The sequence below is a fragment of the Aspergillus caelatus genome (assembly GCF_009193585.1).
Source record: "Aspergillus caelatus strain CBS 763.97 unplaced genomic scaffold BDV27scaffold_56, whole genome shotgun sequence".
Taxonomy (NCBI): domain Eukaryota; kingdom Fungi; phylum Ascomycota; class Eurotiomycetes; order Eurotiales; family Aspergillaceae; genus Aspergillus; species Aspergillus caelatus.
Window position 1 is genome coordinate 40,040 of NW_022475319.1, and position 24,589 is coordinate 64,628.

General features: G+C 50.2%; 6 protein-coding genes across 6 annotated transcripts; 1 reads left to right on the forward strand and 5 right to left on the reverse strand.

Moving 5' to 3' along the window:
• Window positions 1-529: 529 nt before the first annotated feature.
• On the reverse strand, window positions 530-4,084 carry BDV27DRAFT_143850 (putative Rho GTPase activator Rga; the record flags this gene model as incomplete). Its single annotated transcript, XM_032070168.1, has 5 exons — window positions 530-1,026; window positions 1,078-1,173; window positions 1,225-3,276; window positions 3,331-3,824; window positions 3,990-4,084. The coding sequence occupies 5 exons, from the start codon at window positions 4,082-4,084 to the stop codon at window positions 530-532; spliced, it is 3,234 nt and encodes a 1,077-aa protein (XP_031929210.1).
• Window positions 4,085-5,485: 1,401 nt separating this feature from the next.
• On the reverse strand, window positions 5,486-9,671 carry BDV27DRAFT_156210 (ABC transporter ATP-binding protein; the record flags this gene model as incomplete). The annotated part of the gene is made up of 2 exons (XM_032072284.1): window positions 5,486-9,520; window positions 9,609-9,671. The coding sequence occupies 2 exons, from the start codon at window positions 9,669-9,671 to the stop codon at window positions 5,486-5,488; spliced, it is 4,098 nt and encodes a 1,365-aa protein (XP_031929211.1).
• Window positions 9,672-12,975: 3,304 nt separating this feature from the next.
• On the reverse strand, window positions 12,976-14,260 carry BDV27DRAFT_125746 (palmitoyl-protein thioesterase family protein). The gene has a single exon (XM_032066400.1). The coding sequence runs from the start codon at window positions 14,156-14,158 to the stop codon at window positions 13,175-13,177; it is 984 nt and encodes a 327-aa protein (XP_031929212.1). The 5' UTR covers window positions 14,159-14,260; the 3' UTR covers window positions 12,976-13,174.
• Window positions 14,261-14,362: 102 nt separating this feature from the next.
• Window positions 14,363-18,938, reverse strand: BDV27DRAFT_125750 (uncharacterized protein). The gene is made up of 3 exons (XM_032066401.1): window positions 18,779-18,938; window positions 18,254-18,719; window positions 14,363-18,145 (listed from the first exon to the last, which is right to left on the reverse strand). Exons 2-3 carry the CDS (start codon window positions 18,466-18,468, stop codon window positions 14,917-14,919), a joined length of 3,444 nt encoding a protein of 1,147 aa, XP_031929213.1. The 5' UTR covers window positions 18,469-18,719; window positions 18,779-18,938; the 3' UTR covers window positions 14,363-14,916.
• A 322-nt stretch (window positions 18,939-19,260) lies between these two features.
• Window positions 19,261-20,458, reverse strand: BDV27DRAFT_125755 (mediator of RNA polymerase II transcription subunit 31). Its single transcript, XM_032066402.1, has one exon. The coding sequence runs from the start codon at window positions 20,313-20,315 to the stop codon at window positions 19,821-19,823; it is 495 nt and encodes a 164-aa protein (XP_031929214.1). The 5' UTR covers window positions 20,316-20,458; the 3' UTR covers window positions 19,261-19,820.
• A 744-nt stretch (window positions 20,459-21,202) lies between these two features.
• On the forward strand, window positions 21,203-24,120 carry BDV27DRAFT_125757 (alkaline phosphatase). Its single transcript, XM_032066403.1, has 3 exons — window positions 21,203-22,000; window positions 22,092-22,294; window positions 22,350-24,120. The coding sequence occupies exons 1-3, from the start codon at window positions 21,888-21,890 to the stop codon at window positions 23,990-23,992; spliced, it is 1,959 nt and encodes a 652-aa protein (XP_031929215.1). The 5' UTR covers window positions 21,203-21,887; the 3' UTR covers window positions 23,993-24,120.
• Window positions 24,121-24,589: the final 469 nt, after the last annotated feature.

Sequence of the window (24,589 nt, forward strand, 5' to 3'; positions counted from 1 at the left end):
CAGTTATGTAAAACACAAGCATGATCAAACATCTAAGCGGTATCCGTTAGAGAATGCCGGGACAACAAAACATCCCATTGCTAAGCGGTAGACTAATACATCACACACAAAAGGTGGAAGCCGCATTACACAAAAGTTTGACGTCGACACAGACACTGCAAAGGCCGGGCAACCCAGGCATCCACACATAAAACATCTCCGACAGCAACTAAGGACTAACTTCGAACCTGCGGAATGAACGGGGTAAAAAGAAAACAGAATTACATAGGCATACTGCAAACACATGAAGGGTATTGAGCATGAGGCGCTGGTCATGAGGGGTTCGGGAAGGGATGACATGTCAGGAGTGGTGACAGGAATCGGCATATATGTACATAGGTCGAGCTGATGAGTCTCGGGGTATTCTAATGGCTGAAGAGAAACCGAGGAACATTGTCCAAAAAGAAAGAAAGGAAAACAAAAAAGAAAAGCCTCGAAGCCTGATGCCAGACCAAGCTTTGAACGGACTTGCAAGGAGAGGGATATTCTATCATTGCAGACCCATGAACACCTCCTGACAATTTTCCACCAAAAACTTCAACACATCATTCTTCTTTTGCACATCCGTCATCTCACGGGCCAAACTCTGCGGTCTCATGATGGTCGGAGCAAACACAACTGCAATATTCTGGCTGGTCATCAAATTCTCCTTCTCACGCTCAACCACACGCTTCAAGTGGAACATAAGGAATTCGAGCACATCGCGGTGGACTCTGGGCAGTTCCAGAAGGCACTTCTGCAGGGTTTCGATCCGCTCAGGTTGCGAAGTGATCTCGCCGGTTTCAATGATTTTTTCGTACACATCAAATGTAATCAATGGATTGGGTAGCTTTCGGAAGTATTGCTTTAAGGCCGATGTCACCGCATGAATATCAAGGTCGGGATCCGAGATATCATAATCCTGCGGCTGTCGCTCAAACCCATCCCGGATAGTCTGAATCGCCGAGCTGGCACCTGACTTGCGGTAAATCCCTTCCATGTCCATGCCTAGAGCGAACGTTAGTTGGCACCATGACAAAGCCAGGAATAAAGGCATACCTCGTAGTTCAACCTCTTGAATGCAACGAGTGATGATGGCGGGAATGATACTCTTTTCATGTTCCATCCGCTGCTCCAAGTCGGTGCCAAAGAGGCCTGAAATCCCTTAGTTAACGCGAATCAGATAGGATAATCGATGAGACATACCTGTTGGGGCCACTTCGGCCAAAGCTGGAACACTGTCAGTCGTTGGCATCCTTGTACCAGCCTGCTTATTCCGCTGGTTTCCAAAGAATCCAAATCCTTGGCGGCTAGGGTCCTGCGTCTGGGACCGTGGCAGACCAGGGACAGCTTCTGTGGCGCTCTCACTCGTACCAAATGCACGATTGAGACCCTTGGTGACACCCTTGGCGACGTTTTGGCCCCCCTTCTTCCAGTTGAACTTGCGAGGCTGTCCCTTCCGAATGCTGACAACTTGGGGCCCGGGAACAATGGTGGCTGGCTCTGCCTCTTCGGACATGTTGGCTGTCGACACCGATGGGGCCAAGTCATTACTGCCGGCCTTCAGCGCGTCGATGGAAGACAATGACTTCTCTTTTCCATGTGAATAAATCCCGAGACCATTCGCACCTCGGTTGCCCTCTGACGAATTAGCTTTATAGAGCTCCTGGATTTGGTGCACCAGCTGGTTGTTCAATTCAGCCAACTGGGCATTCTTCGAGGACAACTGCTCAAATTCCTGGAAGCTCTTGTCCTTCATACGGTTGAAGTTTGCGAGTTCTTCGGCAGTCTCGTTGCGTTTCTGAACCAGTTCCTCGATCTGAGGTGTGAAGGAGTCCTTCAATTTCTGGATTGACTCGACAAACTCCCGCAATACCTGATTCGTGAGCTTACCAAGGTCCAGAGTGCCGCCTCCACCACGCTTCTCAGCTTCGAGGTGATCGGTCAGTACCGAAAGCTCTCGCATGACAATCTCCTTCCGAGCGTCCAGCACAACCATGGTAGAACGTTTCTCATTAAGCTCCGTGTTAACTTGCTTCACGTCCGCAGTAGCGTTCAGCATAGCTTCCATTTCAACAATCTTATGGTCACGCTCAAGGACCCGCTGGCGCTCTTTGCGCAGCTCACTCCGCAACCAAGCCACTTCTTCAGGCCCGCCGCTCTCTGGGGCGGGACTTCCAAGGTCTTGAAATGGAGCACTCCCATTGACCGGCGACTTGGGCCATTTGGCATCCTTGGACAAGCGAGAACCTTTATCACTGAAGCTGCGGCCATGGCGTACCGAATGTGAGACACGACGCAAGAACGATTCGCTATTCTGTGCCGACAGAGGGTCGTCAGATGACATAAGCCGGGCCATATCCTCATCCATAGAAAAGTCGCCCCCGCCACTGTACCGTAAGACCGATGGAGACACCGCGCGGTCTACCTGGCGCTGTAGGTCGGGCTGATGGAAGGTGTTGATTGAGTTCGGGCGCGGTGGCTTCGACTGCTCCAAATTGGTGTCATTGCGTGAAGCCCGAGGGGATTCACCTAGTTTAGGTGAGCCCTTAGCTCTGTCAAACCACGGTTCACCAGGGGCAATTGATTGTGGGCGAGGGGACACGCCGGGCTCCTTCCTGGTAATGTGCAGTTTGCTTTCCAACGAATCCCCGCGCTTGGGAGGATGTTGCATGCTACCAGAGGACAGGAACGATCGCGCAGAGTCCAAGGACCCGCTATTCTCGTGCAAGCGACGAAGCTCATGCGATGGCCGTATGGGTGGGGCTACAGAGCTATCTGCCGTTAATATGTCCCGGTGAGGAGTAGCTGACGACCTCATACTCTCAGGGCTCGAGTTGGAGAACGTGCTGGTCTCCTTGTGGCCAGAGGGCAAATCGGACCGGGAACTCTGAATAGAGCCTGATCTTGCAAGTCTCGGAAGTTCTGGCGGCACTCTGGAGTCATCACTGGTTGTTGGGCGAGAGTAGGTGCTTGTATCATCTTGCCGCCAGCGGGCGGTGTCAACGTCAACACGCTCGCGGCCCTTCTCTTGATACGCGATGTGCGGTGATGAGCTACCCGATGGCACCGATTCTGTTCCCTCTCTAGGGGATCGATGCAGGGAACCGGGAGATTTAGAATGCTGAGGCGACCGCTGTTCTTCAGAAGGATCAAATGCAAGGGGAATAAGGAATTCTCCGGCATCATTTTCGGGTTCGCGTGGTACCACCGAGTGGCGATTACTACGATAAGTGCTGGAAGGAAGGATTAAGTTGTCTAAGGCAGATCCCAGTTAATAAGTATCTCTCAGCTTTGTTAAGGGAATGTTACCTTGATCGGCAGCCGTACGAGTACCAGAGCCCGGCATCCCTCCCGCGTCCAGCGCAGGCACTGCGCCTCGCGATGGCCCCTCTGTGACTAGTTCTGCATAAGCATCCGGTACCAAGTCGTCTGTGTGTCGTGCGTGATCGGCTTCCTCTGGGGGTAGCGAAGGCAGCGATTTGTCGAGTTTCACACCGGGCGCTGGCTTCTTCGTAGGCGCAGCTGCACGGTTTCTCTTTCTGCGCCGTTGCATTAAAGATTCATGACAGTCCATGCAGAAGATACCCTGTGACGTCCGTGCATAGCGCAAATTTTCGATCTTCCGTTTACAATTTCGGCATCGGAAGCACTGCGCGCAAAATGCTTGTTCTCCGGTCAAGATGGCCAAGTCTTCAATTTTGTTCCCGCAAGAACTGCAGCTGTACGTGCAATTGCTACATATCAGTGAGCCGTCACCGAGTAGGAGGAGGTGGGCGTCTGAGTCGAGGAGCGTGCCACAGGTACTGCAGCAAAAACATTCAATATGCCATCGATTGCCCGCTGTTAACTATCAGCTTCTAATCCGATATGGCTACCTCAAGTGCGAACTTACCCAGCTCGAAGGCCTTTCCCTCTTCCAAAATCTAGTGGAAGGCACCGAAATTAGTATACGTCACATATCTCAATACCGACTGGCCTCGCATACCTCTCCACAGCCCTTACAGGGAAATGGCGTGTCGTCCTGTTCCATAGGAGACTCTGGGTACACCGCAGGAGACTCCATCCTCTTCCGCTATGTGACGCCCGATGAAGGGGTAAGGAAGTATAATATGGACTGCGAAAGGTTCACCAAGGTACGAAAATTGTTAATGACGACGACGACGCTCGGGGCGCGCCCGCGGTGTTGCTACCAAACGCTTTCACGACACAGGGGTTAGGTAGTAAGACCAAGTCTTGCATCCGACAGCAAAGAGAATCACAATATTAAGCGAAAGCAAGGTTGTCACGTAGCGACGTACGGTAGGAAAATGCTGGAACTCTAGGGAGGGGAGGGCGGTAGGTAGCAGTAGCCGGTGGGAGGAAATAAAACACGACGGGGTGCAATTTCCGCTAGAGAAAGTAATTAAAAGCTCTCGAGCCTATAGTAAGCAAAGGAGACGACGTCAGTATCAGGACAAGATCGACAAGGTCCATCGCAGACGAAACTGGGGGGTGGGTGGTCAAAGGTGGTGTTGAGGAAGAAGTACCCCAGATCGCAGGACCAGGGGTAGGGGAGAAGAGGGGAGGGGGGGGAATGGACAGGGCTGGACTACCCATGCAGAAGGACACTGTAGATCTCAACGACGGAATTTCGAGCTATCCCAATGGGATAAGAAAGAAGATATACACCAAAGCAGACCAAAGCTCAGACAGGGAAACAACAGGGGGGAGGGAACGGAGAGAAATAAACTGTGGTGATTGCGAAACCAAGAAAAGTGAGAGAGAGGAAAATGAAACACACCTAACGGTGAGCGACTGTTTCAGATAAACTTCGGCGACAGAACGCGGAAAAACGAACCCCTCGGGAGCCAACTCAGCTGTTGGCGCAACACTCAGGAACAGGGGGAAGGCCGCTTGCAATGTGCCAATTAGGTCATTAGATATTAATGGTGAAGAGTAAAACAGAGGAAGAAAGGAAATGAAAGGGAAAACAGGCGATCCCAATGGGGAAAAAGCGTGGAAATGAACAGGGAAGAGGAAACGGGAAGTGAGAGAGGAAAGACGGTCTGGATTCTCGCGTTCGAGCCCCAAGAAAAAAGTCACGCCCCTTCCCCATACCCTACAAAGCTCTCTCTCTCTCTCGCTTTCGCTTTCACCTACTTCTATGGATGAACCATGACAAAGAAACTAATAGATCAAATGCAATTCTCTCAGACAATCATAATGCTGATTTCTATAGCTATATATACCCTATTCTATTGATCCTTAACGCCGAGACCCACAATGGTATTATTAAAATACTAGACAAATGGCCGTTCCAAGGATCCAACCCAGAATGCAGTGTATGTACGAATGCGAAGAAAGATATGGAATTTTGCCCACCTTCGATGCTGCAAATACCTTCATTCCCTCAACTGCAATTGTATTCCAAAAATAGTAATTTGGTGTATTTTTTTTTTTTCAACACTCAAATTTGGGGGCAACCTCAAGTCTCCAACGACTGGTGGATCACACTCGTTCGGTATGTCTCACTCCGCTGGATCAACTCCTGATGCGTTCCCTGCTCCACACACCGACCCTCTTCAATCAAGAAGATCTGGTCGGCACGATGAATCGTGTTGAGTCGGTGAGCAATTGCGACGATCGTGGTCCGTCCAGCCAGAGTAGCCAGCGCTTCCTGAATCCGTTTCTCAGATTCAACATCTAGCGCACTTGTCGATTCATCCAACAACAACATACGTGGCTTCCGAACCAATGCTCGTGCAATAGAAAGTCGTTGGCGTTGACCACCGGAAAATTGCTTCCCATCCTGGCTGCACATGGTCTGGTATCCTTCAGGCAGTCCCATGATCACGTCGTGAATGTTGGCCATGCGACAGGCCTCCTCGATCTCCTCCTGGGTTGGTTCGTGGCCGGGGCAAGCCCCGAGCCCGATGTTGAAGGCCACCGTGCCTTCGAAAAGCACGTTCTCTTGAGGCACCAGAGCGATGTCGTCACGGAATTCTGTCCCCAACTGGCGCGTGACATCCACGCCGTCAATGATGACCGATCCGGATGTAGGCCGGTAGAATCGCTCCAACATGGAGAAGGTTGTGGACTTTCCCGATCCACTGGGACCAACCAATGCACAAAACTGCCCTGGTCTGATATTGATATCGAGCCCCTTCAAGATGGGCCGTTCTGGTCGATTCGGATAGGTGAAATGAACCCCCCGAAGTTGAGCCCCAATGGCACTGTCAGACGTCCGCTTGCGTGGACCACGGGGAACATCCACAGCTTCAATATCCTGCATGGCCGCCTTCTCCTCGAGGAGGCTACTAGAGGGTTTGAAGCTATAGGATGATCCAGGGGTGAGTTCCTCCTCTGCGGAACGAGTATTGAGTAGCTCGACGATGTTTGATGATGCAACTCGAGCCTTAGAAATGTCCGGTGCCAAAGCAAACATTTGGCCACAAGACTGGGTACTAAAGAGCAAAGCCGGTAGAACGATGAAGAACTGAGTCTGGGAATAGAGGCCAGCGGCGATCTGCTTCGAGCCCCACCAGTATGCAAGCGCATAGACCAGGTTACTAATACTGAACGCTAACGCTAGCCAAACATTACCATGGACGATTGCTTTCATAGTGTTTCGGTAAGGCTGTATTAACGCCCGGCCAAACACCTCATACGACTGCTTCTCCAGGGAGAAGGCAGATACTGCACGGATATTATCAACGGCTTCCACAGTAATCGCCGTGGCTTTAGCGAAAGCCTTTTGGTGCCGTTCAGCGAACTTGGCCTGGACCCGGAGCTTCATCATACCGGCGACCAAAAGCACGGGAATAGTTGGGAACAAGACGATCGTGATTTTCCAAGCGATTGCAAAGGAGATCACCAGACCAGCCACCAGGTTCACAGCGGTGGCCAAAAGAAGACCGATTGTCGAGCCGGTGATTCCACTGAGAGCCGAGGCATCACCAGTGATATAGGTGATTAGTGTTCCTGGTGTGCGATCATCCATACCGTGCCATTGCTGTGTCTGGCCTAGGAGAGACCGCAGGGAAAGTACCCGGATGCGATATAAAATCTTATCGGCCGCCCAGCCGAAAACAGCGCCACCAACGACATTGGCAGTGAGTTCGACGAGGGCAAGGATGAAGAAAAGCAAACCGTAAAGGTTGCCATTGTGGCTGATAGCATCCGCACCATTGCAAGGGTTCAAACTTCCTACAGTATGACCGAAAACGATTGCTTCGGCGGAGTAGGAACCACCGATAATGCAAGACATGACCAGCCCGATTAAGATCAATGGCAAGTTCGGTCGCATGAGAGAGAAAGTGTACTTAGTAGTAAACCATCCCGATCGCTTCTTTTTCTTTTCTTTCTCACTGCCATCTTTGGACCCAAGCGGCGTCTCAGCTACGACTGTCTCCTCCGTGACGTCTGATCCGCCGGTACCAACAAGACCACCTTCCTTCTCGTCAACGGCCTGAACGCTTCCTGAAGTGGAATAATTTCCGCGGGGTGCATCGCTGATTGCATCTTCCGAAATCACAGCATCTTCAGCATTCAGCTTCCCGAGGTTCTGAAGACGCACCATATCTGCATAGACGCCGCCATGCGCGACAAGTTCCGAGTGGGAACCTTCCTCGGTAACCCGGCCACTCTGGACCACTACAATCTTATGAGCATCTTTGGCAGTCGCTAGCCGGTGTGCAATGGACACAGTGGTGACATGTTCGGATACTTTAGCCAACGCCGCCTGTATCAGTTGCTCACTGGTGGAATCAAGCGCGGCCGTCGCTTCGTCCAGGATTAGCAGGGTTGGCTCTCGCACCAAAGCGCGAGCCAGTGCAATCCGTTGTTTCTGACCTCCACTCAGCTGATTTCCCGCCGTCCCGACACTGGTCGAGAGTCCATGAGGCAGGCCTTCAATAAAATTCAACGCGTTGGATGTAGCAGCGGCCTTTTTCACCAGATCAACAATCTCGGCTACGTGACTGTCACAAGCAGAGAGGGCATCTTTCTCGGACACTCCACCTCTAATTTTCTCCGCGAGTTCCGGTAGGCTGGCATCCATAATAAATGGTGCCAGTTCTTGATGCCTAGCATGTGCCGAAGAAACAAGGCCGTATGCAATGTTTTCAAGGATCGAGCGGTCCAGTAAAGATGGTTCTTGTTGAACGAAACCGATATTTCCACGCAAGTAGCGGACATTGATATCTCGGAACTTCGTCCCACCAATGGCCACATACCCGGATTTCGGATCATAAAATCTCTCCAAAAGAGAGACAACCGTCGACTTTCCACCACCAGAGGGTCCAACAATGGCAGTATGTTTCTTAGGTGGGATGACGAAGCTCATGCCCTGCAGCACAGGAACATCCGGACGAGATGGGTACGTGAAGTGGACATCGTGAAACTCGATATCCTCCTCGCCGAAAGCCGCCGACTTGTCACCCTCGTCCGACGTTCCATCAATAGCAGACTTCCGGTTGATGACCGCCAGAAGTCTTTGCGAAGCACCAGCTGCGGAAGCAAAAACATGGATAAAGGGCGCAACCTGACTCAGAATGAAAGAGGCATCGATGAGGACAAAGATTACTGTATACACAGCACCCACAGATACGCCTGAGTTTTCATTGGCCACGGAGTGGGCGATCATCTGAGCGCCTTCCCAGAAAGCCAGTGCGTTTGCGGAGTAAGCAACGAAATAAAGGAAACCAAGCTGCGCAGCATGCGTGCAGGCTTTCTTCAAGGCGTCCATGTGAGTCGCTGAGAGATACGAGGCGAATCGCGCCTCCAGGCGATCGTTGGCATTGAACGCATGGACTAGCGTCAAGTGCGACAAGCTGGATGAGGCGATGGATGTCGCTGAGCCAATGTTTTCGGTTATACGGCCTGCATACTTCTTGATATAATGGCCTCCAAGCAATGACATGACCATGAAGCAAGGAACCACCGAGATCAGCATTCCCGCGATTTTTGGCACTTTGATGAACGCCACGATATAGGCGGTCACAAAGTATGAAATAGTAGTTATAACCAGACCTACCTTCTCCGAGGTCCCCGACTGAATTACCTCAACATCGCTGACCAGGCGCGAGATAATGTCACCGGAGGGGAGAGTCTCGATGAAGTTTGCCTCCTGCTTGATTATACTCTCGAAATACCTCCTACGATAACGGCGCGCGAGCCGTTCGCTTACCGTGCACCAGCATGACGTGTGGATGTATATGAAACAGAAATTCGCGATAGTGATGTATATCACATACAACACCTTCGTGGTCACACTGTCCGAAAGCTCGGTTGTGGCGTCCGCTGACGCCGAGCAAGTGACGGTGTTGAGGTCGTTGATCAAATCACCAAAGACAATGCCGAGCAATGGGAAAGGAACTCCGCCAGCAATCGCAAATATCGTACCACAGATTATGAGAAACACATCTGTCATTGTGTAATCGAGCGAAAAGAGCAGCTGGATGTATGAAAAGCACTTCCCAAGGTCCTCCTTGGTCGGTATGTGTCTTTTTACGGCTTGCATCTGGTACAAAAGCTATATCAGCATACGCCGGGTTTCCCAGAAGGCCAGCCTGCAGGAGATGGCCAAGATAACCGGGACAGCAACGTACGAAGCCATTGTTGGTATCATTCGGACTCTTCTGTCCATTATCGACATTCTCAGCCTGTGACATGGTGATATGTGTTTAGGAAACCCCCGCAAGTGGGAAATAGAGAAATGGAACACGCGGCAGTCTTTGCCGCGGGGTATCAAGATATACAAAATCCTATCAATCCCTCTCGTGCCCAGCACAATTTCAATGGGATGGGAACCAGTTTGTCTCGTGTTTTTCTCCAATAAATGTCGGCAGTGCGGTCTTAGAATCTTGTGGTCCAAGAACACTCACGGAGCCAGGCAGAAACCCAAGTGAAAGATCCAATGCAGCGTGCACTTGGTCTCTTGAGTTAGAACTCGAAACTCCCCACAATTGGTCAGCCAGCAATGGCGGGAGAGTGAAATGGTTCACTCAGACAAACACCCCCAATAAGCATCCCCCGGGGAAAAGACGATGCTCGAGATCAGTGGCCAGGCACCGCGTACAAGTGACACCAGGTAGCGAACAGGAAGGGTCAAAGAAGGAACAGAGGAGGAGGAACCAAGAAGAAGGGGAAAAAAAAGAATTTAGCTAAAACACCATGACCCATGCCCACAATAGACACGCTAGAGGCGAGGGGATTTTAGCATTACAACGGCTCCGGTTGCGGCGCCCAGGTTCAAGACTGGGACTAATCATTAATTGACGCCATGGACAACAGCGGCAGACCCAAAGGCTTCGCTCTGCAAAAAGCGGAGTAGTCAAAAAGCGAAATGGTTGGGAGAGCCAGAGGTTACGAACTTACGAGGGGCATGATCTCCACTTGGCAGGGGAGTGAAGGGGGGCGGTCTCTTGGGTTACTATTGCCTCGGTGGATATCAGTTAGATTGATAAATTTTTCTTCTTTCTTTTTTTTTTTTTTTCTGTCATCTCGTTGTTTCCCGCCCATCCATGTAGGAAATGATCGACCACTCCAAGTGGGTTTCAGGCAGTGTGAATTTTCTGATGCAGAAGCACGGCACGAACCGACTATTGGGCGTCTTGTCCAGACCAGTGGGGCAAGGTTCATTAGTAGTGGTGTGGCTCCTAAAGCTGCGTTAGTAGCCGAGGGTATCGTCCTCAAAGAGGCCTTCTTCTGGTTAGAGAAGGAGAGGCGGAATGGTACGGAGTACGAAAAAAGAATCTCTATGCAAATAAAGATAAAAAATCGGGTTGTGGAGGTCCGAGTCAAGTATGCGCATCATCATAATAAAAGGTTTGATACTTGATGATAACAGTGGCGATCCATTACAGTTCAACATAATAACCATTATGCAATGGAATCGGACAGATGCAGAAAGACAGACCTGTCGTGGGGTTTCAATTACTAGTATGGGATTGAACTCAAATGTTCGTTGCGAATAAGATGGGGGTTTGGGCGTGGGAGATTTTTTATCTGATAACTTGAACTCTGTCGGAGAATCACCTGCAGACTCGTCACCAATCACGGCCCGCAGTCGTCGCCCGTAACGTACTAGACTCTAAAACCGAGGGGAAAAGACCCGATCGCAGGTTCAAGTCGTCGTGTTCTTCTCCTTCCATCATCTTCTCTCTTGCCCCCCAATTGTGTCCACTCTCAAACCCATTCCTTATGCGCCAATGGTCGACTATCCGAAGTAATTTGCGGTTCACAAACCTCACAGAAATAATTGCCTAGTCCCAACAGCCAAACTAGATAATAGCGTTATTACTTGATCGACTAGCCCCATTCAAAGACCCAATTCTAGCCCAGAAGTGACGAATTATAGTCTCATGGGTTTTCCAATTTTGTTCCTGATGGGGTTTTATCTTGGCCCGTCAGCACCCACCTTCTAGGTTTGGGAGATTTGGATATACTCCCGTCCGTCCTCGTCACACGAAGTTTTTTATTGATTTTATCTAATCTGATTGATCGATAACAACGAACATGTCGCCCCTTCACAGTTTCAGATGGGTCCCTTGGCACTCCTCACCTCCCTTCCCTACCCCCCAGAAAAATAAAAAAAATAAATAATAAATCAAATTAAGAGGGCTAACTAAGTTAGCGTACATAGATCTACATATTACGACTCACAGCCCAACATGCCCAAATAACCTGGTGGCTACAAATTGCTGGAATGCAGGGCAAAAAGGGGAAAAAAAAAAAAAAAAAAAAAAGGATGTGGGGGGAGACGATGATCCAACAGAGAAGAAGAAGATACTCGAATACAAAAGTCAAGAAAATTGCTAGTGAATTCTTGTTCTTTCCTTCCCGTGGGAGACACTATTGACTTACGTTAACCAAACGTCTTCGGAAATCGAAAAAGGGGCATTCAAGGTTGGAATCTAATCTGATCGGCATCTAATCAGATTCGCAGAATTTACTTTATTGGATACCGCCGATGATCGGTCCTGTCCGACTCTTCCGACATCACCTGTTGCTCGATGATATACATCTTTCATCATGATAGATGAAAAGATCCAAATAGCTGGAATGCTTGGGTTGTGGCGATCCTCCTTGAAAAATAGCCTCAATACCTCCCAGTGCCTCCATGACCAAGTTACCTAACGCTACTAAGAGCATGCTGTAGCAGACAGTAGATCTGGCCAACTTCTGATACCTTGTTCGTTTAACCTGCGATTGCAAAAATAATTCAAAAACTATTGCATTTGTTTATAACAGTTTTCAAGTAAAAATTGGGCCAAGACCTATCCCTCTGCTGTGTAACTTAGCACGAGCTTGTTGGTGGCGCCCTGCGAGTAGCCAATGTAGCTCCAGGATGCTTCTTCAATGACGCCTATACCGTAGAACTAGACCCAAACTTGTATCATTTCCCCACCGAACTTTTACTAGTACGTCCAATAGGTCCTTTTCCGCAAACGCCCCTATCTCCTCCAACAGCGCATCCGAGAACCCCGTCCCCTTTCTGTCTGGATTCTTTTGATAAAGGTGTTCGCAGAAGGCTCGAATAGGGTGGGAAAGTCATAGTTGGTTTTGGCAGCGTCTATCTTAGAGAAGTAGATGTGGATAACGAAGGATGTGTACAAAATATGCCTAACTGACAGGAGATCGGGGTAATATCGAGCAAGACGAATACAACGCATTTGGAATGATTGATGAATCAATGATGGTAGAAGTTCGTGCTGATCGAGTGACTGAGGTTTAGGTTTAAGTTAGACTAAATAGACGTTACATTGGAAAATGCTGCTTCTGGCCCTATTGGGTATGAAGCTATGCGATAGCTGATTTGATATAGCTAACCTATAGACCACCCTAGTATGGAAATTGCCGGAAGAACTCATTGATACTATACCACTGTATATTCATCGTACGCTGAGAGAATCTGTTGATATATAGATAGGTTGTTGCTAACCTTACATTGCTGGGATTGTAGATACACTAGTAGTTCTTTGTTGGCATTACAAGGGCCTTATTGGCTCCAATTCCATCAACAGTTCTCAGTATCTATTATGCTCTACCAATGCACGGTATCCTAAACAATAATATTCCAGTAACCCTAATCCAACGGACCCAAATTCCAATTATACAAAGGGGTATATAAGAAACCATTGAAAAGCCCAAATCAAAAACAACCAGAAAAATATCAATACCCAAATTGCTTAACCAAAGCCTTCCCCAGCACCTCCCCCTTAACATCAACGTCAATATCAACCTCCACCGGCCCAAAAAATTCCCCAAAGACCTTAACCAAAACCTCTTCACTCAACTGCATATGCTTCCCAGGAACAGACCTGAAAACCAATCTCCCCTCCTCATCTAACTTCTTTAGCCCAATCCAATCCTCCCTATAGATATCCCTCTCTCTCAGGCCGACAACATCCCCCGTCTCCTCATCCAGCTCCCCAAACCACGCACTCTCCTTGGGATGCACCATCTGATCCTCTTCAAACATATACATCGCAAAAGTATTCAACCGCCGCAGATTCACCCGATATGTGTCATTCTTTTCCTCGCGCTCATTATTCACATCGGCGAGAAAATTGCTACTGGCCAGGTACTCATCCAGCTCGGCCGGATCGCGGAAATACTGCGCGGGGACGAACCGGCCCTGCACGAATGACGACCAGCGTCCTGCTCGGAGGAGCGCCTCCGCGCCGCGGCAGATCCAGTCGCCCCAGCCGCATTCTTGGAATTCGGCAATACCGTTATGCTGGCTGCCGAAGGTGACAAGGTTGTGGACGGGCGGCACGTTGCAACGTTCGATGTAGCCACGGAGGAACTGGCCACCTTGGGAGAATCCGAGGGCGTTGATTGCCGGGGCCGTGCTGAGGATGCGGTCGGAGGCGAGTTGGGCGCAGACGGTGTCGATTTGTTCGCTGACGTTGCCGAGGAAGGTGGCTTGGCGATCGCCAGATGCAGTGTCTGAGAGATGGATGAGGTGGACATAGGTTCCTGGGTTGGTTTGTTCGGCGAGGGAAGCGACGGAGAGGAGGCCCTCGCGTTGGAAGTCGTCGCCTAGGCCATGCCAGATAACCAGTGGAAGGGGTGCAGATTCGGTGGTTTTTGGCTGTTGGAGGGGGATGGCAGTTGCGAGGAAAGGGATGGCTAGAAGCGTGAGGGTGCGCATGGTTGTGGTTTTGTTGTTGATGTATATGCTCTGCTGAGTTGTGAGGTTGAAGGAAAGTCAATATAGATGAATAGGCTGCAGTTGTTGTACAGTGAGGCTGCGGTCACGAGCCCCGAACATGTGATCATGCAATGCAATGTATGCTACAGATCGACACCATCCATCACTAGTAGAACTACAAGGTTAGATAATACTAATCTATTCGCAGTACTCAATGATGATTAAGCCAGCCTACATATATCAAGGACACCCATTCGTGTTTTCCATTTATATACACATCTTGTCCTATCTACCTAGCTTATCTTTTGGTTCTGAGGATATCCGGTAAGCTATCACGGCTACATATATACAAATATCACAATGTCATAGAATGATAAACCGCATATATTCACAAAAGCTAACTCGAACCACAAAAAGCACACACGAAACCTTTTGATGCAGACAAAAAAAGCACAGCTTGGGTGGGTAACCATAGGAAAGTCTATCAGATCATACGCCATTATCGAGGGAGATAAGTGAGATGGCAAAAGAGGGACAAGATTCGGACAAAAAGAAACCGGAAATGTAATGCAGAACAGAAAAGAGAACGTAATGATGGGAAAAGGTATAAGACAAAACTGGATATGTGCAGGGTCAGCAGAATGGTAGATGAGCGGCTGCTTTGCAACCATAACAAATGAAAACTAATAATGAATGAACGGAGAGAAGCGGGCATCGGAAAAGTGAAGTGTAGTAGTACGACATCTACAGGTATACCATCAGTAGGGAGGGCGCCCAAGTCCTCCACTCACGCCTCGTCGCCCTGTATTGCCTCGGGCCTTCCGTCTGCTGCCCCTCGTCTCCGCGTCCGCTGGCGATAAGAACCCATCCAGCAGCTTTTGCACGTCAAGGCGAGCGCTATCAATATTCTCTGCATACGGCTCAGCACCGTCAGTGGCAGCCGCTGCCAGACCTGTGCTCGATCGACTTTTATCTCTGCTGAGAGACCGGCCAGGCGACATACCAGGCGTCCCTGCCTTTCCATTCGTGACAGATGGTCGGCGAGGTCCGGGTGCAGTTGAAGGACGACTAGCCGAAGCCGATCGCTGCTGACCATCTGAAAGACCTCCTTGAATAGATATAGATGGAGGGATGGGCGGTACAGGCGGAATATCATCAGCATCTACCATGAAAGACAGAGCCGAGGCCTTGGGGGTTTCTTCCCCATCGAGAGAGATCCGTTCGCCTCTGGTAGACTGGGGCTTGACCGAGGCACCATCGTCAAACTCGGACAGCGAATAGCCACTGACCATACTGTCGCTACTGGAAGAGATCACACTTCGATTCGAGCCGTCAAGTCGACCCCTGAGCGGGCTCATTCGCCGGGCCTTGCATTCTTCATTGACAGAGAGGACTCGTCTCAGTTCATTCACGTGGACCGGAGATTCTCTACTGGAGCTGATGAGCTGTGAGCCTGATGAGTTCGGCACGCTAGTTCTTCGGGCATTCTGCAGACCAGCTGCAGATGCGTAAGCACTTTGTGGCACGGATGCGTTTGAGCTTGCTGACGGAGAACTAGTACCATTCTGATGGACATGGTTGCGTATAACCAAGGTTCCGGTACGTGATCCGCTCAGGGATTTGGCCTCAGTTCTTTCGTTTTCCGCAGCTGCCAGGCAGGCTTCTCTTGACCATGGAGATAGCATCTGCTCCCTGACGGCAGGGGGGAGAACGTTAGCCTTCGGTGTAGCTGTGGACGCCGACATGTGGGGCAGAACAGGAGCTGTCATGCTTCGCGGTGGAGACCCGACAGACCCCGGGGAGCTTGGAGGGCTGTGAGTAAGTAAAGTAATGAAGGAACCATAAGATGCTTCGATTCGCTGGATGAGTTCTTCATCGCAGTCAAACGGAATCAGGAGGCTTACGTCCTGGGCACCACGGCCACTGACCTGGACATTGCTGTTGTGGACGATCTTGTCAAGATTGACGGGTGGCAAGCGGATAGTCTCAAGCCAGACGCCGAGCTGTTGTCTTTTCTGAACTTCGCTCTGGATTCCGTTGCCAATCTTAGAGGTGTCCAAGTCGAACTTCTCAGTTAATGCCCACAGGTAGCCATAGACCAAACTTCCAATATTCACCAGGGCAGGGAAAGACTGGCCATCAGCGGTAGCCATATTGTCCTGAAGTTTCAGCACCATGGGAAGTCCGAATCTAACAGCGTTCACGCCAAGATGCTTTACCAGGCTCACTAGAAGTAAATGAAGCAGCATAATCTCGGAAGCAGCCGTCGGGTGATCAGTCGCAAGGTCAAAGATAGTTAGGTGAAGTAAGCGAAGGAAATTGGACTGCGCAATTAGAATGACCTTTTCCCTCTGATTTCCGCTCATGCTGGCAGTGCGCTTTCCAGGTCTTTCCGTGATGTCTGATAAGTCATTCTTGGCTGGCTGACTGGCGGGCCTGCCGGTTCTCTCCTTAACTTTAAGATCATCGGTAGTTGTTTCCAGGTTCAACCAGGTCAAAAATGCATCAACATATGCATACCGAACATCCCTGTCGGGTTCACTCAAAAGCCACTGCGTACCTTCCCATACATATAGACCCACTTGATGTCTGGATTCCGCAGTTACTGTGAATCCTGGCCGCTTCGTGTTAGCAACAAGGAGGATATTTTTTATGGCCCTGAGAGCTGTGATCTTTGCGCTGGGCAGGGAAAATGCTATTGGGCCACCCTCCATAGAGGAGACCATAGCACCGGCGCCCCCCAGTGCATCGGACTGGGCTGGGGACGATGTTATTGCCTGCTCGTTGCCTCTTGAAGGTCTGAAGCGAGTCAAGATCGTCCTGACCATGTCAACAACCTGCTCGCCATAGTAGATGTGCGTGGTGAGATTGCCAATACACTCCTGCAGGAGTGAGAGCACCTCCGTTCTTTTCACTGAAAGCTCCAGAACTGTTGAATGTCCGTTTTGCTTCTCGTCTGGTGTCGACTTTCCAGCCCTTGGGGGTGATACCAAAAATGACATATGACGTAATAGACCCAGTAAGACATCGATAACGCTAAGTCCGATCATATTCACAGGGGATTTTAACAGCCGATCAATCAGATAGATGATGGCGAACGATTCGTCCAGAGACTCTTCTGTGGGAGGGATGTCCTGCAGAATATCCATAGCGGCTACCAAAATAATGAAGCGAACCTGAACAGGACACCATTTGGCGATCAGTTCAATCAACGACGTAGCCCAGCTGTCCTTGTGATTCTGACCTAGGCCATTACCAGTTACCCGGCTTTTGCGCAAGATGAAATCCAGCACAACCTGAGTCGTGACACGAATCTGGCCGCGGCTGCTCCCATTGACGACAATCTGTTCCAGACACCGCAAAGCGAGCAATCTCATATCCATCTCCGCTTTTCGATCCATATCAGCGGTATTTTGAGCCGCCAATGACGCATCTCCCTCCACCGCGTCGACCGTTTCCACAGTGGCCGTGCTAACCCGGCGTCGGTGCGCAATCTCTGGTTCATTTTTGTCCGCTTCAAGGAGCTTCAGTTCGAGAGAACCAACCAAATTATCTTCCGGGCTGTAGAGATTTTCCAGAATGACCGGGAGGATGACCCGTATCGAATCTCCGCCATCCGCAGCCAAACCCGCTTCGGAACTAACCACGCCCTTGATCGCCCTTAATCCCGCCGTCTTCCATCGAACCGTAAGCGGAGGACCCGCGGCGAGCCTCGATTGCGTAGAAGGGTCGCCCTCTGCAAAATCCGCATACGACCGCACCACTTCCCGGTACTGTGTAGCAAAATCCTGTTCGGCAGATAGTGCCGCCATATCTTGATGTCGGCAGAAAATCTCGAAGGTCTCAATGGAATCCTCGACCATGGAGATATCCTGCGAGCGTACGACCGTTTCGAGGACTGTCATGACCGACCGTGCGTAGATCGGCAAGTCGCGGGGAACTTTCTCGATGAGCGCGCTCAAGATCTGAAGCGTAACCTGCACATTTCTACACAACGTAACGACAATGTCAGCCGGTCTTTCACCGCAATTTCCCGCAGATTATGTGCCAATTTCATCCATGACCGCTTGCTTGCCCTCCCCATTGTAAACTCACCCTATCTTGCGGCGCCACACATCCCGAGCTGCTCTTTTCTCCAGAAAGGCGCCGACCTTTGTCAGCTTGCTGCGGCGGGTGCTCACATAGTAGAGCAAATACGAGAGTTCACTCGAGTTCGGCTTGACCACCTGCACACCTTTCTGGTACTGTGGATAGCATTTCAGGACCAGAACCTGGTGTTTCGGTCTGCATTTCTGACGTACACCCTCCATCGGCTAGGGTGCCCGGGGGAGGCTATTCAATGTCCGTGTTTGGGGTTTCAACGGTAAAGGGCGTCAGGCGCGATCCCGGAAAGTGCCAGGGGTAGTGGCTGGGAGATGCAGAATTTAGTGGGTCAGAAAAAAGAGTCTGGAACCGGACATGGAGTCGAGGTAATTGAATAGTTTAGTGCACGCGTCACGGCCACAGTGAGGGTAGAAAATGAAGTCCAGGGCAAGATAGTCAAGTCACCAAGGGGTGGGGTCTGTCCATCGGATATATTAGGTAGTAGTCACCAGCTATGTCGGGGCGGGTCGTCTGTACCAGGAACGAATGGTAAGTAAGGAGTGACACTACGGTATTACGGCAGTTCGAGTGTGCTCAAGGAATGCGCAGCAAATAGATTACGCAGAAGGGTATGTGCGTGTGGAAAGGGAAGAAAGAAAGGACGAAAAGAAGAACGAAGGATGGGAGTTGTTTGTTCCTAGTGACGGAGTTAAGAAAAAGGAACCTGTCGGGAAAATCAGTCTGTCTCTCTCTGGCCCCGTGAGACTTGGCGATCGTCGTCGATTTAAGGAGTCTATTATTATTACCAGGCCTAGAGGTGGGTTGTATTTCTGGCGTCTATTAAATTGTCTTTTTCTTTCTTTATTTTCTGAGCATTCTCATATCCAATCGCAATACTTTTTCTGCCTCTTTAAAACGGAAAGGAACAGAAAATGAAGTAATTGCCCACGTCATAAGCTAAATAGGCTCGTATTTGCCTAGAAATAGACAAGTGTACACAACAACAGTCAATACTGAAATTCTGAGAACATCTTAAATTCCAAACAAAATTCACTCCCCAATCCATGTTACCGTCATCGATGATAAAACGCGCTCCCTTTATGGTAGATAGATACGTACATTGCACAACAATCACCCGTCAAATCTTCGAAGGTGCTCCCCGCATTAAGGGAAGATACCGACCGAGAATCAAGCTACATTCCGAACTACGCAGCATAGGCATAGCGAGAACCCTAAAAAGAACGCTGTGCCACCTCGCAGGGCACAAATAGCCGACATTGACGAACTATTCAAGGAAAAAAGCGGGCGTACCTCGGTCACACATGACGTTCCGCGCGATCGCAAACCAAGCGGCATCAGTGCGTCCGGACCTCGATCAAAGCAACTTCGCGGGGAAGAAGCGAAAAGGGTCTGAGAAAACCCAATTCTTTTACATTCCGATGTAGATCCCCTGAGACTTCTCCGCCGCCCGCAACGATTTCCTTTTTAGGTTGTAGCCGAGCAGACCTATCGTAGAGAATCTAGAGGTCAAGAGAAGATGCCCGCGGCTCTTCTTCACAATGGTGCCCCAAACCCGAGTTCAGGTCTTTGAATTATTATTATTCCCCGCTTCTTCCTGTTTCCCTTGTTCTTCCTTTTCTTGTTCCCCCTCCTGTTCGGTGGTTGCGCCGCCTTCTTCGTTGTAAATACCCGTCCCCGCTAGCCCTTCGATAACTTGGGGGCGAATGATGTCGCGACGGAATGTGTCTTCTTGGAGAAGTCGTAGTGCACGGAGTGTGGCACCAGGATGAGTTAGGAATTGGGCGTATTCGGGGGTTTTCCAGTAGGAGTAAAGGTATGCAAGGTACGCAGCGAAGGCCTGCGCGTCAGGATCCGCAGTGTCCTTGGTCGCGTCACCTTCATCGCCAACGTTGGAGACTCCCAGCAGATGGGGGTATGTGACTGCGAGGTGCGAGAGATAGTATGGGTTGGCCAGCGAGGAGACAAACTCGAGCTCGAGAGTAAAACGTGGATTTGTGAGAGTCGGCGGTGGGGGTTGTTCAGGTTGACCGGCAAGTGGTTGTGGCTGGTCCATGGCGTAGGGCCCAATGAGTTTTATCAAATCCCTGAGCGGTGGTAATTATAAAGGCAGTTGCAACGGCTGTGGGCGATAGATTTGATTATCGTAAAAATTAGTGGAGGGTAACGAGAAAGGTATGGTTGGTAAGGTCGAATGGGTTGTTGCTGTTGGAGAGTTGGAGATCAAAAGTGATGACATTTCTAGTAGGCTAAGCTGTGAAGGGAAAAGGCCGCGGTGCGACAAATAAACATTGTTTCATCTGGACTTCGTTCCATCTATTCAACATTGACCCACTCCCCATTGTCCAAATTTGTGTGAAACTAAAGCTCAGGTAGCAGAGTAATAATTATACTATTATAAGACAATTACAATTTTTAGAAGTTGAGTATCAATAGTTCCCGCATAAGTTCATAGTGCAACTACAGCCTAGTGCCCGTACAAACTCCGATAGCGGGGGAGCTCACTTTGATCTCTTCTTGGAGATATAAATGCCCTCCGAATTATTTATTCTCGTCGCCTCCACTAATTGCGAAATAATGTGAAAAGAAATGTGCGCTATATACTCATTTCTGCCTAAGTTTACCTGCAAAAAAAAAAAAAAAAAAGGGAATATATGTCTCTATATGTGGGCACGTGAGGGTGAGAGGTCTACGAATATATATTAATTCATACGAGTCAACGAACGGGAACCGAGATTATCATGCTAAGTTGATGCCTGTCATTTGAGTCTTGACCCTTGAGACAGAGACAGCCACCGTCTACTATCCCTAGACCAGGCTTTGTATGATGTATGAGCACCAGAGTCAAGCCTGCCCTCGTCGAGGAACATGCTATATATATGTAAATCCCACTTCGGTGCCCTAGTCAAGCCTTGGCTATGTCTTCTAATTCTTGTCACAGCCCTAGAGCAACCAATACTATTTCTTTACTAAATCTATTTAGAGAGTGAAGCTCGTATCTCTGCAAAGGTTTCTCACTTCGATGGAGTCCCGATATTAGATGTGTAGTAACCCAATCCACTCGTCCATCACCCTCCATCCATGGTCCACGGAAGCGTAAACGGTGAATGGTACCATTTCAAGCCCCTCTCATCCGAACATAATCAAAGGAAACCATTCCATTATTTCCCCCAGGAACAGCCCACGTGCCCAGCCAGAACCTTGGCATGGTACTCCTTGCCAAGCCACTCTTGGCTTGGCGGAGGACAAGGGCCGTCATCCAAGCTTCCCAGTGAACGCCCAGCTTCTGCACGTGTAGAAGATGGTGGGTTCCGATTTGTCTACAAGACCCTAGCTAACGATTCTCGATAGAATTCGCCAAGCACAAGGTACAAGGATTAGCAGCTTTCGAATGAGATTATCTCCCACGTAGACTTAGCCCGCATCATTCCACCCAGTCAGAGATGCATGGCCCGTACACAGGAGATGAGATAGCCATGCGAGGGTGGTATCTGGCCGTCGCATTCCCTTGGCATTCCACGTTTTAAAAAGGCACGTTTCTCCCGCCTGGGAATTGATCTTCCCTTGTCCTCCAGCTGCAGGCCCTCGTTTTCCACTTCTGCCTTGAGGTCACATTATCTGCATTAGGATGAGGCTCTTCTCAATTGCAGGTGCAGCGTTCTTTGCCTCCTGCGCTGTTGCCCAAACTTACCAGCGCTTGGGTGGCTGTCCAACCTTGGGCTGTGTTTTCCCACCTGACCAGTATGTCTTTTGTCCTTTGATTGCCGTGACTTCAAGTTGGTGTAGTTGGTGGCGGTAGAGAAACTGGAGCTAATTGTTGCACTTCTACTAGGGCGGATTTCCTTCCCGGACAGTACTTCGACATCCGCCTTGAAGTCCACTCGCCGGTCAACGGCTCTGAAGCTCGCCAGGGCCAGCCTGATCCGGACTTCAAGTTCACTATCGCGAGGAAAGGTGAAGAGGGCGTTGCTGCGGCAGAATATTTTGAGATTGATGAGCCGGAACTCGAGAGATGGAACTTTACCTGGTACGAAGGTAGGTTCGGAGCCGCCCCGATGGATATCAATATGGCATCGGCTAAGTGGTGTAGACCTGTTCGCGAAGGATGCGGACAAGCCCTCTCTCGTCAATGTCACTGCCAAGGCATACAGAAGGGTCACTCTCCACGAGCCTGGAGAGTACGAGGCGACATTGACCTATTACGGCCAGGAAAAGACGGTTGCCAACTGGCTGGTGCGCGACCTCCCAGAAAAGCGACGGGCCAAGAATGTCGTTCTTTTCATCGGAGACGGCATGACAACTAACATGATCACGGCGGCTCGTTTGATCGCTCACCGCAGCATTAATGGCAAGTACTTAACCAAGTTGCAATTGGACAAGTTCCCGGTCTTGGGCCACCAGATGACCCACTCGATGGACTCCTTCATCACGGACTCGGCCAACTCAGCCACAGCACTCTACACGGGCCAGAAGACCACAGTGAATGCTCTGAATGTCTATGTGGACTCGTCGAAGGATCCTTTCGATGACCCGAAATTCGAGACCATCTCCGAGATCTTCCGCCGCCGGTACCCCGATGCCGGCATTGGAATCGTCTCGACCGCTTTCCTGGCTGATGCCACCCCTGCTGCCTTGGCTGCTCATACTCGGGACCGTGGCGAGTATGACCACGTTATTAGTGCCTACTTTGAAGGGTTGACCAAGTATGAGTGGACAGACTGGGACGGCCCGGACGTCCTCCTCGGCGCCGGTGCGGAGAACTTCGTTACCAGCGAAGACGCGCCTCGGGATTACTACCAATTGTTCTCCGAGAAGGAGTATAGTATAAGCTGGAACAAGACCGCTCTGCAGGCTGCTCCGAATGACACCAAGGCCCTAGGTGTTTTCTCCACATCCAACCTGGCTACTTGGCTCGATCGCAATGTCTACCAGGAGAACCTTCGCAACCAGAGCAACTATCCGGATGGCTCAAAGCGCGACGCAGATGATCTTCCTGGACTGAAGGAGATGACCCTCAAGGCGATCGACGTATTGAACGCTCGGCACGAGGATGATGGCTGGTTCCTCATGTCGGAGGCCGCCAGTATCGACAAGCAGATGCACTCCTTGGATTACGACCGGTCTCTGGGCGAACTGTTAGAGTTGGATGATACCGTGCGCGCCACGATCGAAAAGCTCAAAGCCCTTGGACAGCTGGAGGACACTCTTATCATTGTTACCGCTGACCACGGCCACGGATTCGACGTCACCGGCTCGGTTGACACCGAATACTTGAACGCACAGGAAGATGATCGCGACAAGCGACGGGCTATCGGAACCTATCAGAATTCGGGACTCTCGCAGTACACCGTGCGCGGCCCTAACGCCTTGCGGTACTCGGAAGGGGTCCATTTCCCGGCCCGCTGGGACCCGCGCTACACTCTGCATGCCGGCGTGGTGGCGTTCCCCGACCACCAAGAGAATTATGAAGTGCACAACGAGGGACCTCGGAAGCCCGCGGTGAAGCGCAGTGGATCCGACGGCTACTTTGCCAACTACAAGGACGCAGTGACTGGGTTCCTAATCAACGGCACTCTGCCCGTCGATGCGGACCAGGGCGTGCACTCGTTGACGGATGTACCGGTGTTTGCGCAGGGCCCTTGCCAGGAGCTGTTTGGTGGCGTGTACAGCTCGGTGGACATCTTCTTCAACATGGCCGAATGTCTCGGGTTGGCTGACCATGGAAAGAATTAGGCCCTGGTTGTCATTTATTTTTCTTTGCTGTTTCCGGAGGGGGGGAATGTTAATTGATTGTTGACTGTAGAATTGCGGATCATGTACAGTAAAACTCTAATGAGAGATCCCAGATGAATGAAATAAACCCTGAATTTCTTTAAGCCCCTACGTGGAATGTTGACGTATATCCTGGGTTTTTCCCCGACGTCATCCTTTTCGACGCGATGCTGTACTCCGTACTCCATGCAGAATGCAGTCGGAGGCTGGGCCGTTCTACTGTACTTTGGTTCAGAAAACCAACGGAGAGAAAAAGAAAGCCAAGGCGCAAGATTCCGTCATCAAGCAGCCAACGAGCAGCATACCAGCGATACCTTGTCTGTCTGCCAGGGCGTTTCAATGTAAGGGTCCCAGTGGATAATTGCCAAGAAAAAGGATAACGTAGGACACTGACTAACAGCGTCGATCATTGAGGAACGAAAAGCTAAATTGGCCGCTGATCCGTTGCAGAGTGAAGCTGTTTGTGTTGTTATGAGGGGTCACTGATGCGAAGTACCTGATCGGAATGATATAGAATCGAAAAGAACTGATTGCATTGAAAGCAATTGAATTTTTTTT